Below are 14,573 nucleotides of genomic sequence, written 5' to 3' on the forward strand. Positions count from 1 at the left end.
AAAGAAGTCTCTTTAAATGTCCCAGTTCCCCAAGGTCAAACCTTTCAATCCAGCTCTCTTGAAACACTCAATTGTCAGTAGAATTTCAATTGCATTATGGGCATTTTCAGATAATTCTTCTTCACCTTCTGGCCAAGGTATATCTGCAAAAAAATTCAAGTTACCAATGAAAATTAAGAGTCAAAGATCATCATCATCATCAATGTGTATTTATATAGCCCCTTTAACATGGTAAAACCTGCCAGAGGAACATTATCAAACAAAATTTGACACTGAGTCACATAAGGAGATATGGGCCAGGCAGTCTAAGAGAACCAGCCAGGCAGTGCAGGAGGTCCCTGAGTCTATCTTACTTGCTAATCGGTTTTCCATTTTAGATACAAATGAGAGCGATGGTTCCTCGGAGGAGTGCAGCCAGAGCAACGTCTGTGGTACCACGGGTGGCTCAGCTGCACAGGAGGGGAGGAAAAAGTGTGGAAGAACAATAGCGATACAGGATCAGACAGGGGTTTCTGCAGCAGTAAACGTGACTCCAGGATGGTGTTTTGCCTCCCTGGTGCCAGGGTCAAGGATGTCACGGAGCAGCTGCAGGACTCCTTCTGGGGGAGGGTAAACAGCCAAAGGTTGTGGTCCACATTGGTACCAATGACATAGGTAGGAAGAGGGATGAGGTCCTGACAGCAGGTTTTAGGGAGTTAGAAAGGAAATTAAAAAGCAGTAATCTCAGGATTACTCCCAGTGCCATGTGTTAGTGAGCATGGGGATAGGAGGATTGATCGATTGAACACGTGGCTGGAGAACTGGTGTAGGAGGGAGGGCATCAGATTTCTGAGGCATTGGGACCTGTACAAGATGGACGGGCTACATCTTAACAGGACCGGAACGAACATCCTCGCAGGGAGATTTGCTAGCGCTGTTGGGGAGGATGTCAGGGGGATGGGAACTTGAGGGGTAGTTCAAGTTGGAAGGAAGTAAAGCTGGTAACAGGAGGTAGAAAAGTAGCAAGTGACATTAGAAGGCAGGCGAAACAAAGGCTTATAATGCAGAATGTCAAGACAAGGTGAAGGTCACTCTACCTGAATGCATGCAGCATTTGCAACAAGGCAGATGATTTCAAGGCCCAAACAGAGGTAAATAGGTATGACTTAATTGCAATAACGGAAATGTGGCTACAGGGTGACCAAGACTGGGAACTGAATATTTAAGGATATTCCACATTTAGGAAGGTCAGGCAAAAAGGAAAAGGAAATAGTATTGCGCTGATAAGAAGGGATTGGATCAGTCCATTAGTAAGGGAGGATCTCAGATCGGAAGAACACAAAGTGGAATCTGTATGGGTGAAGCTAAGAAAGAGCAAAGGGCAAAAAACATTGGTAGGAGTTGTTTATAGGCCACCAAACAGTAGTGGTAGTGTGGGGCATGGTAGTAATCAGGAGTTTAGAAAAACATATACCATGGGTAATACAGTAATCATGGGTGACCTCAATCTGCAAAGAGACTGGGTAAACCTAATGAGCACTAACGCTGTGGAGGACGTGTTTCTGGAGTGTGTTAGGGATGGTTTTCTAGAGCAGTATGTTGAGGAACCGACTGGAGAGCAGGCTATCTTAGATCTAGTATTATGTAATGAGAAAGGGCTAATGAATAATCTTGTAAAAGAAACTTTAGGGATGAGTGCCCATAACATGATAGAATTTTACATTATGTTTGAAAGTGAGATAGTTCAATCTGAAGCCAGGGTGTTAAATTTGAACAAAAGGAAATTATGAAAGTATGAGGGGCAAATTGGCTCAGGTGGTTTGGGAAAATACATTAAAAAGGTCTGACAGTACAGAGGCAATGGATAGTCTTTAAAGAAATGTTACATAGTTTACAGCAACTATACATTCCTTCAAGGCACAAAAACCCGAAAAGTAAAGGCAGTCAACTGTGGATAACAAAGGAAGTCAAGGATTGCATAGGATTAAAAAAGGCTTATAAAGTTGCCAGAAATAGTAGTAAACCTGAGGATTGGGAGGATTTTAGAATACAGCAAAGGAGGACGAAGAAACTGATAAAGAAAGGGAGAATAGAATATGAATGTGAGCTAACAAAAAATATAAAAAACAGACTATGAAAGCTTCTATAGGTACGTAAAAAGGAAATGCTTGGCTAAAACAAATGTGGGTCCATTACAGGCAGAGTCAGGAAAATTTATAATGGGGAATAGAGAAATAGCAGAGAAGCTAAATGATTAATTTGTGTATGTCTTCACGGAGGAAGATACAAGAAATCTCCCAGAATTAGAGTTCCAAGGGACGAGGGAGAATGAGGAATTGAAGGAAATTAGTATTAGTAAGAAGGTTGTATCGGAGAAATTAATGGGGCTGCAGGTTGATAAGTCCCCGGGACCTGATATTCTACATTCCATAGTGTTGAAAGAGGTAACAATGGAGATAGTGGATGCATTAGTGATCATCTTTCAAAATTTTATAGATTCTGGAGCAGTTCTTGCAGATTGGAAGGTAGCAAATGTCACCCCACTACTTAGGGAGGGAGAGAGAAAACAGGGAACTACAGACCTGTTAGCCTTACATCACAAGAACATAAGAACTAGGAGCAGGAGTAGGCAATTCAGCCCCTCGAGCCTGCTCCGCCATTCAATACGATCATGGCTGATCTCATCTTGGCCTCAACTCCACTTTCCTGCCCGTTCTCCATAACCCTTCAACCCATTACTTATTAAAAATCTATCTCCTCCTTAAATTTATTCAATGTCCCGGCATCCACCGCACTCTGGGGTAGTGAATTCCAGACTCACGATCCTTTGAGAGAAGTAATTTCTCCTCATCTCGGTTTTAAATCTACTACCCCTTATCCTAAAACTATGACCTCTCGTTCTAGATTGCCCCACCAGAGGAAACATCCTCTCTACGTCTACTTTGTCAATCTACTTAATCATCTTATATACCTCAATTAGATCTCCTCTCATTCTTCTAAACTCTAGAGAGTAAAGGCCTAAACTGCTCAATCTCTCTTCACAAGACAAACCCCTCATCTCTGGAATCAATCTAGTGAACTTCCTCTGATCTGCCTCCAATGCAACTACGTCCCTCCTCAAGTAAGGGGACCAAAACTGTAATGCAATACTCTAGGTGCGATCTCACTAATGCCTAGTACAGTTGCAGCAATACTTCCCTACTTTTATACTCTATTCCTTTAGCAATAAATGCCAAAATTCCATTTGCCTTCATTATCAGTCGCTGGGAAAATGATAGAATCTATGGTAAAGGATGTGATAAATGGATACTTGGATAATAATGGTCTGCTTGGGCATAGTCAACATGGAAAAGTAGGAGCAGGAGGAGGTCATTTGGCCCCCTCAAGCCTGCTCCGCCATTCAATATGATCATGGCTAATCATCCAAACTCAGTCACCTGTTCCCGCTTTCTCCCCGTATCCCTTGATCCCATTAGCTCCAAGAACTATATCTAACTCCCTCTTGAATATATTTAATGATTTGGCCTCAACTGCTTTCCATGGTAGAGAATTCCACGGAATCACCACTCTCTGGGAGAAGAAATCTCTCATCTCAGTCCTAAATGGCTTACCCCTTATCCTCAGATTGTGACCCCTGGTCCTGGACTGCCCCACCATCAGGAACATCCTTCCTGCATCTATTCTGTCCAGTCCTGTTAGAAATTTGTAGGTTTCTATGAGATCCCCTCTCATTCTTCTAAACTCTAGCGAATACAAGCCTAATCAACCCAATCTCTCTTCATACGTCAGTCCTGCCATCCCAGGTATCAGTCTGGTGAACCTTCGCTGCACTCCCTCTATAGCAAGAACATCCTTCCTCAGATAAGGAGACCAAAACTGCACACAATACTCCAGATGTGGTCTCACCAAGGCCTTGTATAATTGCAGCAAGACATCCTTGCTCCTGTACTCGAATCCTCTCGCTATGAAGGTCAACATACCATTTGCCTTCTTAACTCGCTTGCTTACAAGGACACCCAGGTCTCGTTGCACCTCCCCCTTTCCCAATCTATTGCTATTCGGATAATAATCTGCTTTTCTGCTTTTTCCACCGAAGTGGATAACCTCACCTTTATCCACATTATACTGCATCTACCATGTATTTGCCCACTCACTCAACCTGTCCAAATCACACTGGAGCTTCTCTGCATCCTCCTCATAGCTCACACTCCCACCCAGCTTTGTGTCATCTGCAAACTTATACATCTAATTCCCTCATTTAGATCATTAATACATATTGTGAATAGCTGGGGTCCTAGCACTGATCCCTGCGGTACCCCACTAGTCACTGCCTGCCACTCGGAAAAGGACCAGTTTATTTCTACTCTTTGTTTCCTGTCTGCCAACCAGTTCTCTATCCACGTCAGTACCTTACCCCCAATCCCCAACAGGGATTTATGAATGGGAAATCATATTTGACGAACCTGTTGGGAGTTTTTTTGAGGATGTTACTAACAGAATTGATAAAGGGGAGTAGGTGGATGTGGCATACTTGGATTTTCAGAAGGCTTTTGATAAAGTCCCCCACAGGAGGTTGGTTAGTTAGTAAAATTAAAGTACTGGGATAGGAGGTAATATACCGGCATGGATTAAGGACTGGTTACAGGCAGAAAGCAGAATGTAGGAATAAATGGGTCATTCCTGCATTGGCAGGCTGTGACTAGTGGGGTACTGCAGGGATCAGGGCTTGGGGCCCCAGCTGTTCACAACATATATCAATAAGCTGGATGTGGGGACCAAACATAGTATTTCCAAGTTCAAGGATGACACAAAACTAGGTGGGAATGTGTGTTGTGAGCAAGATGCAAAGTAGCTTCAAAGGGATTTGGACAAACTTAGTGAGTGGGCAAGAATGTGGCAGATGGAATATAACGGACACAAATGTGAGGTTATCCGCTTTGGTAGGAGGAACAGATGTGCATAGTAGTTCTTAAATGGGGAGAGATTAGAAATAGTGTAGATGTGATTGTTGGAGGTCAATCATCTGAGCTCCAGGACATCACTGCAGGAGTTCCTCAGGGTAGTGCCCTATGCCCAACCATCTTCAGCTGCTTCATCAAAGACCATCCTTCAATCATAAGGTCAGAAGTGGGGATGTTCGCTGATAGCGCAATGTTCAGCACCATTCGCGACTCCTCAGATACTGAAGCAGTCAGTGTAGAAATGCAACAAGACCCGGACAATATCCAGGCTTGGGCGGATAAGTGGCAAGTAACATTCGCGCCACAAGTGGCGGGCAATGACCATCTCCAACAAGAGAGAATCAAACCATCTCCCCTTGACATTCAATGGCATTACCATCGCTGAATCCTCCACTAACATCTGAGGGGCTACCATTGACCAGAAACTGAACTGGAGTCGCCACATAAATACCGTGGCCACAAGAGCAGGTCAGAGGCTAGCAATTCTGTGACGAGTAACTCACCTCCTGAATCCTCAAAGCCTGTCCACCATCTACAAGGCACAAGTCAGGAGTGTATGCTCTTCACTTGCCTGGATGGGTGCAGCTCTGACAACACTCAAGAAGCTCGACACCATCCAGGACAAAGCAGCCTGCTTGACTGGCACCCCATCTACAAACATTCACTCCCTCCACCACCAACACACAGTGGCAGCAGTGTGTACCATCTACAAGATGCACTGCAGCAACTCACCTAGGCTCCTTCAACAGCACCTTCCAAACCCATGACCTCTACCAACTAGAAGGACAAGTGCAGCAAATGCATGGGAACACCAACACCTGCAAGTTCCCCTCCAAGTCCCACACCATCCTGACTTGGAACTATATCGCCATTCCTTCACTAGGTCAAAATCCTGGAACTCCCTTCTTAACAACACTGTGGGTATACCTACCTCCTATGTACTGCAGCGGTTCAAGAAGGCAGCTCACCCACCACCTTCTCAAGAGCAATTAGAGATGGGCAATAAATGCTGGCCTAGCTAGAGACGCCCACATCCCATGAATGAATTTTAAAAAAATGTACAAAGGGACCTGGGTGTCCTTGTCAATAAGTCACTGAAAGCTAACATGCAGGTGCAGCAAGCAATTAATAATGGTATGTTAGCCTTTATCACAAGAAGATTTGAGTACAGGAGTAGTGAAGTCTTGCTTCAACTGTATAGAACCTTGGTTAGACCGTACCTGGAGTACTGTGTGCAGTTTTGGTCCTTAGGAAGGATATTACTGCCATGGAGGGAGTGCAACGAAGATTCACCAGACTTGTTCCTGGGATGGCAGGACTGTCCTATGAAGAGAGACTGAGGAAACTTGGTCTGTATTCTCTACATGTTTCTAAGAATGACAGGTGATCCCATTGAAACGTACAGATTACTCTAACAGACAGGATAGATGCAGATAAGATGTTTCCCCTGGCTTGGGGAGTCTAGAACCAGGTGACAACTTTAAAATAAGGTCGAAGCCACTTAGGACCAAGATGAGGAGAAATTTCTTTACTCAGAGGGTTGTGATTCTTTGGAATTCTTTACCCCAAAGGGCTGTGGAAGCTCAGTCATTGAGTATTTTTAAAGCAGAGGTTGACAGATTGCTAAATACAAATGACATATGGGGATACAAGGATAGTGTGGGAAAAAGGCATTGAAGTGGATGATCAGCCATGATTGTAATGAATGGCGGGGCAGGCTTGATTGGCTGAATGGCCTACTACTGTTTCTATGTTTCTGAAAAGGTAGGTTTTAATAAGTGTCTCATAGGAGAAAACCGAGGTAGAGAAGTTTAGGGAGGGAATTCCACAGCTTAGGCCCTCAGCAGCTGAAAGCACAGCCGCCAATGGTGCAGCAATTAAAGTCGGGGAAGCACGAGAGTCTAGAATTGGAGGAGCGCAGATATCAGAGGATTGTAGGACTTAAGGAGATTACAGAGATAAGGAGGGGCAAGGCCACAGATGGACTTGAAATCAAGGATAAGTGTGCACCTCTTGTCTACCATATTGGTGCGGCGCCACGGAATTCCCTGGCCATTAGCTATTATTCTATTTACTGAAATGCAGAGACTTTTGTAGTCAAACATTTTGCACAAAACAAGATCCCACAAATACCAAAGCAAACAATAGCTTGCACAAAATACTTCAAAATAACGCATTATAAAATGCAAATCTTCCTTGTCTTTACAGCAGTTATATTCTGAATTTGCTAATGCAGCTTTACTTCATGAAAGGAGGTAGAGAGAAAACAGGGAACTACAGGCCAGTTAGCTTATCACTTGTTGGGAAGATGCTGGAAACTATTATTAAAGAAGGCGTAACATTGCACCTGGAAAAACATAGTATGATTAGAACAAGTCAGCATGGTTTTACTAAAGGGAGATCCTGTTTGACAAATTTATTAGAGTTTTTTTGAGGATGTAACTAGTTGGATAGATAAAAGGGAACTAGTAGATGTAGTATACCTGGATTTTCAAAAGGCATTTGATCAGGTGCCACATAAAAGATTAATAGGCAAGATAAGGGCTCATGGTGTTGGGGGTAACACATTAGCGTGGATAGAGGATTAGTTAACAGATAGGAAGCAGAGAGTGGGCATAAATGGGACATTTTCAAGTTGGCAGACAGTGAATAGTGTGGTGCCATAAGGTTCAGTGCTGGGGCCTCAGCTATTTACATTCTATATTAATGAGTTGGATGAAGAGGCAGAGAGTAATGTATCTAAGTTTGCAGATGATACAAAACTCGGTGGAAAGGTAAGCTGCGGGGAGGACGTAGAGAGGCTGCAAAGAGATATAGACAGGTTAAGTGAGTGGGCAACAATGGAGTATAATGTAGTGAAGTTGTTCACTTTGATCATAAAAACAGAAAAGCAGAATATGTTTTTCCAAAAGGTGTGAAACTGTTAAGTCTTGATGTTCAAAGAGACTTGCGGGTACTCATACAAGGAACGCAGAAAGTTAACATGCAGGTGCAGCAGGTGATTAGGAAAGCAAATTGCATGTTGGCCTTTATTGCAAGGGGATTGGAGTACAGGAATAAAGTAGTCTCACTAAAATTGTACAGGGCTTTGGTGAGACCGCACCTAGAATAGTGTGCGCAGTTTTAGTCTCCATATTTAAGAAGTGATATATTTGTATTGGAGGCAGTACAGTGAAGATTTACTAAATTGGTCCCCGGGATGAGAGGCTGAGTAAATTAGGCCTGTATTCTCTGGAGTTTAGACGAATGAGAGACGATCTCATTGAAAGATACAAGATTCTGAAAGGGCTCGACAGGGTAGAAGCAGAGAGATTGTTCCCACTGGACAGGGAATCTAGAACACAGGGACACAGTCTCAGAATAAAGGGGCCAATCATTCAGAACTGAGATGAGGAGAAATTACGTCACTCAAAGGGTTATGAAATGTTGGAATTCTCTACCCCAGAGGGTTGTTGATGCTCCATCACTGAATACATTTAAGGCTGGAATAGGTCGATTTTTGGTCTCGCAGGGTATCAGGGATATGGGGAATGGGCAGGAGAGTGGAATTGAAGCCCAAGATCAGCTATGATCGTATTGAATGGCGGAGCAAGTTCGATGGACCATATGGTCTACTTCTGCTCCTATTTCTTGTGTTCTTGTACTTCCCCCCACCCACCCCACATCAATTTTTTTCCTCATGCTCTCCTGAAGGTAGATTGTTGGAATGCCTGTTGGAACATGATCAGATGGGGGCTAGCCACTCTTCAATACCATGCTTAAGTGGGAATTATTCATCCATGAGTAGATAGGAAAGTACAACAATAGAGCCAGTCCTACCCTTACCCAACATCCATAAACACACATTCTCCAGCAATAATCTTTGGATAATGATCAGGAGTGGGAACCTAGTCAGACAGTCCCTCCTGAATTTGACTGCTCCTTGGATGAAGGGTGTCATCTGTGACTCAGTGGTATCACCCTTACCCTGCAAGCAGAAGGCCGTGGGTTCAAGACCCACTTACGAGATTGGAGTACAAAATCAAGGCTGACACTCCAGTGCAATACTGTAGGAATGCTGCACTGTTGGAGGTGCTGTCAGGTGATGGAGAGGCTCTATCTGCCCTCTCAGGTGCATGCTAAAGATCCCTCAGCACTATTTGAAGGGGAGAACTCTGCTGCTCTATGTCCCGGTCAATATGTATCACTCAACCAACATCACTAAAATCATCACATTGCTGTCTGCGGGACCTTGCTGTGCACAAGTTGGCTGCCGTGTTTCCCGCATTGCAACAGTCACTAAACTTCAAATATACTTCACTGGTACTTGGCTGTGAAAGTCACAAATGGCATCTGACATGACTGTGACAAAGGCAAACTACCCCTCCTCATCCTCAACCTGTCTGTAGTTTTTGACAGTTGATCACACAATCCCCGCCAATGCCTCTCCAGTGTCGCCTGGTTCCATTCTTATTTACCAAATCGTTGCTACAGAATCACCAACGTCTTCCAATTCCGACACAGTTAACTCTGGTGTCACCCATGGATCTATCCTTGGATCCTTCCGGTTTCTCCTCTACATGCTGCCCCTCAATGACATCATCCGAAAAGGTCAGTTTCCACATGTCCGCTGACACCCAGCTTGACCTCACCACCACCTCTTTCAACCCCTCACTGTCTCTAAATTGGCAGACTGTTTATCCAACATCCAGTACTGAATGAATAAAAGTTTCCTCCAATTAAATATTGGGAAGGCTGAAGCCACTGACTTCGGTCTACGCAACAAACACGGCTCCCTCGCCACCAATTTCATCCCTCTTCCTGGCAACTGAGTGCCTGAACTAGACTGATCGCAACCTCGGTGTCATATCTGACCCAGAGATGAGCTTTAAATCACATATCTAGACTAAGACTGCCTATTTCCACCGTTACAACATTGCCTGTCTCTGCCTCCTCTGCTGAAACCCTTATCCATGCCTTTGTTACTGCCAGACCTGACTATTCTAACATCCTGGCCAACCTCCCACTTCTACCCTCTGTAAATTTGAGGTTATCCAAAACTCTGCTGCATTTTCCTTTTATTCATTCGTGGGATGAGCATATCGCTGGCTAGGCCAGCATTTATTGCCCATCACTAATTGCCCTCGAGGCGGTGAAGAGTAGCCTTCTTGAACCGCTGCAGTCCTTGGGGTGTACGTACACCAACAGTGCTGTTAGGAAGAGAATTGGAGGATTTTGATCCAATGGCAGTGAAGGAATGGCGACATAGTTCCAAGTCGAGGTGGTGCGCGGCTTGGAGGGGAACTTGCAGGTGGTGGGTGTTCCCATGCATCTGCTGCCCTTGTCCTTCTAGGTGGCAGAGGTCGCGCGGGTTTGGAAGGTGCTGTTGAAGGAGCCTTGGCGAGTTGCTGCAGTGCATCTTGTAGATGGTACACACTGCTGTCACTGTGCAACAGTGGTGAAGGGGGTGAATGTTGAAGGTGGTGGATGGGGTGCCAATCAAGCAGGCTGCTTTGTCCTGGATGGTGTCGAGCTTCTTGAGTGTTGTTGGAGCTGCACCCATCCAGGCAAGTGGAGAGTATTCCATCACACTCCTGACTTGTGTCTTGTTGATGGTAGACAGGCACTGGGGGAGGGGGGGCAGGAGGGGAGAGTTACTTGCCTTGAATTCTCTGCCTCTCCCCTGCTCTTGTAGCCACAGCATTTATGTGGCCGGTCTAGTTCAGTTTCTGGTCAATGGTAACCCCCAGGATGTTGAAAGTGGAGGATTCAGTGACGTTAGATTCCCTTTTGTTTGAGATGGTCATTGCCTAGCACTCTTGTGGCACGAATGTTACTTGCCACTTATCAGCCCAAGCCTAGATGCTGTCCAGGTCTTGCTGCATATGGACATGGGCTGCTTCAGTATGAGGAGTCGTGAATGGTGCAATCATCAGCGAACATCCCCACTTCTGACCTTATGATTGAAGGAAGGTCATTGATGAAGCAGCTGAAGATGTTTAGGTCTAAGACACTGCCCTGAGGAACCCCTGCAGTGATGTCCTGGGATTGAGATGATTAACCTCCAACAACCACAACCATCTTCCTTTGTTTTAGGTATGACTCCAACCAGCAGTGTTTTCCCCAATTCCCACTGACTCCAGTTTTGCTAGGGCGTCTTGATTCCATATTTGGTCAAATGCTTCCTTGATGTCAAGGGCAGTCACTCTCACCTCATCTCTGGAGTTCAATTCTTTTGTCCATGTTTGGACCAAGGCTGTAATGAGGTCAGGAGTTGAGTGGTCCTGGCAGAACCCAAAAGGAGTGTCAGTGGGCAGGTTATTGCTGAGCAAGTGCCGCTTGATAGCACTGTTGACTACCCCTTCCATCACTTTGCTAATGATCGGGAATACACTGATAGGGCAGTAATTGGCCAGGTTGGATTTGTCCTTTTTGCGTACAGGACATACCTGGGCAATTTTCCACATTGTCAGGTTGTCAGTGTTGTAGCTGTACTGGAACAGCTTGGCTAGGAGCATGGGTAGTTCTGGAGCATGAGTCTTCAGTGCGATTGCCGGAATGTTGTCAGGGCCCATAACTTTTGCAGTCTCCAGTGCCTTCAGTCATTTCTTGATATCATGTGGAGTGAATCGGATTGACTGAAGACTGGCATCTGTGATGCTGAGGACCTCAGGAGGTGCCCGAGATGGATCATCCACTCAGCACCTCTGGCTGACGATGGATGCAAATGCTTCAGCCTTGTCTTTTGCACTGATGTGCTGGGCTCCCCCATCGTTGAGGATGGGGACGTTTGTGGAGCCTTCTCCTCCTCCTGTCAAGTTGTTTAATTGTCCAACACCATTCACGAGTGTATGTGGCAGGACTGCAGAGCTTAGATCTGATCCGTTGGTTGTGGGATCGCTTAGCCCTGTCTATTGCATGCTGCTTCTGCTGTTTGGCATGAAAGTAGTCCTGTGTTGTAGCTTCACCAGGCTGACCCCTCATTTTTAGGTATGCCTGGTGCTGCTCCTGGCATGTCCTCCTACACACTTCATTCTGCCTGCATCCTAACTTGCAACAAATGCCGTTCACCCATCAACCCTGTGCCTGCTGACTTACATTCTCTTGGCATTTCTTCGCGGACGAAGATTTTGGGAAGGTTGTACTGATCAGTTGCAGGCCTGCTGGCAGCTCAGGGAGCTGGTGGCGTAGTGGAAATGTCACTCGACCAGTAATCCAGACACCCAAGTTAATACTCTGGGGCCACAGGTTCTAGTTAATTTAAAAGAAAAATCTGGAATTGAAAGCTGGTCTCAGTACAGGTGATCATGAAACTACCATCGATTGTTGTAAAAACTCATTTTGTCCTTTAGGGAAGGAAATCTGCCATCCTTACCTGGTCTGGACTACATGTGATTCCAGACCCTCGGCAAAGTGGGTCTGCTCTCTGAGCAGACTGAACTGCTCTCTGAATTCAGTTTTCAAGGGCAATTAGAGATGGGCAACAAATGCGGTCCTTGTCAGTGACGTGAACATCCCATGAACAAATAAAAAAAGTTAAGGCTAATCTATGACCGGTAGATTCTCCCACAGCAGATACAAGTGAAGGTGTAGTCACTGCTGGGGGAAAATTCAATCTTTCCTTCTCCTCCTTTTCTCTTTCATGCAGGTTCTTCGCTCAAAAGGTGTCTGTAGCCCTTCTGATGTAGCATCTCCAGGCATCACGATCTATGGCCTGTGCTTCCCACTGGCGATGGTCAATGTGGCACACAGAGAGGGACTTCTTTAGGGAGTCCTTGAAACGTTTGCATGGGGTCCCTCTGTTCCTTTTACCAGTGGTTAGCTCTCCATACAACATAATCTCAGGCAGATGACTGTCATCCATCGTGGCAATGTGACCCACCTAACACAGGAGGATGGCCTTGATGCTAGTGATGTTGGCTGCTTCCAGGACTTCAATGTTTATGATGCAGTCCTGCCAGTGGATCTTAAGGATGCTGCGGAGGCAGTGCTGATGGAAGCACTTTAGAAGATGTACACGACGGTGGTGTAGGACCCATGACTTGGCGCCAAACAGAAGGGTGGTGAGGACTACAACTTTGTACACTTTGAGTTTGGTCTGTGCTCTGAGGCTGTGGTTGCTCCACCCTCATTTGTAGAGTCTGCCGAATGCACTGTTTGCTTTTGAAAGCCTATTGGCCACTTCCTTGTCTATGGTGGCATCAAACAAGATGACGCTCCCCAAATAAGTAAATTGCTTGACGTCATTCAGCTCGGTTCCCTCGATGACAATGCTTGGTGGTCTATATTCTTCTTGGGGTGCAGGCTGATTCAGGACTTCAGTTTTCTTTAAACTGATTTTTAGTCTGAAGAGTTGTGCTCCAGGTTAAACAACACCTTGTTTTCAAAACTCTCATCCTTGTTTTCAAATCCCTCCATGACCTTGCCCCTTTCTATTTCTGTAATCTCCTTCAGCCCTACAGCCCCGTGATATCTGCGCTCCACTAGTTCTAGCCTCGAGCATCCCCTATTTTATTCGTTCCCCCATTGATGACCATCCCTTCAGCTGCCTCAGCCCTAAGCTCTGGAATTCCCTCCCTAAACCTCTCTGCCTCTTTACCTCACTTTCCTCTTTTAAGACACTCCTTAAAACCTACCTCTTTGACAAAGCTTTTGTCATCTGCCCCAATACCTGTTTGTGGCTTGGTGTCATATTTTGTTTTATAATGCATCTGCTAAGAGCCTTGGGGCATTGCATTGTGTAAAGGCATTATATAAATTACATGTTGTTGTTGGTTGGGAAGCAGCAACAGCAAAGTTCGTGGCACCACGGAGGGCTCTGCTGCACAGCAGGGGAGGAAAAGGGGTGGAAGAGCTATAGTGATAGGGGATTCTCTCGTAAGGGGTGCAGATAGGCATTTCTGTAGCCGCAAACAAGACTCCAGGATGGTATGTTGCCTCCCTGGTGCTAGGGTCAAGGATGTCTCAGAGCGGCTGCAGGACATTCTGAAAGGGGAGGGTGAACAGCCAGAGGTCGTGGTCCATATTGGTACTAACGACATAGGCAGGAAGAGAGAGGAGGTCATGCAGAGGGAATATAGGGAGTTAGGCAGAAGGTTAAAAAGCAGGACCTCTAGGGTTGTTATCTCAGGATTACTCCCTGTGCCACGTGCTAGAGAGGGTAGGAATAGGAGGATTAGTCAAATGAATGCGTGGCTGAAGAGCTGGTGTAGGCGGGAGGGCTTCAGCTACTTGGATAATTGGGATCTCATTTGGTGCAGAGGTGACCTGTACAAGAGGGACAGGTTGCATCTGAACTGGAAGGGGACCAATATCCTTGCGGGGAGGTTTGCTAGTACTATTCAACAGGGTTTAAACTAGTCTGGTAGGGGGGTGGGACCCAAAGTAGCAGTCTCTCCGATGAGATAGTTGAGGCAAATGTAGAGGTTAAAGCAAGCAGGTCCAGTAGGCAGGCCGGGCAGGACAGGGAGCGTGGAAGGTCTGGTAGGCTAAACTGCATTTACTTTAATGCAAGAAGCCTTACAGGTAAGGCAGATGAACTCAGAGCATGGATCGGTACATGGGATTGTGATATTATTGCTATTACGGAAATGGGGTTGAGGGATGGGCAGGACTGGCAGCTCAATGTTCCAGGGTACCGATGAATCCGGCGTG

The 14,573-nt window shown here is 45.6% G+C and overlaps 1 protein-coding gene across 5 annotated transcripts in view; it reads right to left on the reverse strand.

Annotated features, from left to right (window-relative positions):
* The window catches only part of mastl (microtubule associated serine/threonine kinase-like), a 67,864-nt gene that overhangs the window by 4,161 nt on the left and 49,130 nt on the right, over positions 1–14,573 (reverse strand). For all 5 annotated transcript variants that reach the window (XM_068014074.1, XM_068014066.1, XM_068014061.1 and 2 more), the window contains one exon: positions 42–143. In XM_068014074.1, the coding sequence (XP_067870175.1) occupies positions 42–143 (102 nt within the window). The remainder of the gene's footprint in view (positions 1–41; positions 144–14,573) is intronic.

Source organism: Heterodontus francisci, chromosome 2 (genome assembly GCF_036365525.1).
Source record: "Heterodontus francisci isolate sHetFra1 chromosome 2, sHetFra1.hap1, whole genome shotgun sequence".
In the NCBI taxonomy this organism is placed as follows: Eukaryota; Metazoa; Chordata; class Chondrichthyes; order Heterodontiformes; family Heterodontidae; genus Heterodontus; species Heterodontus francisci.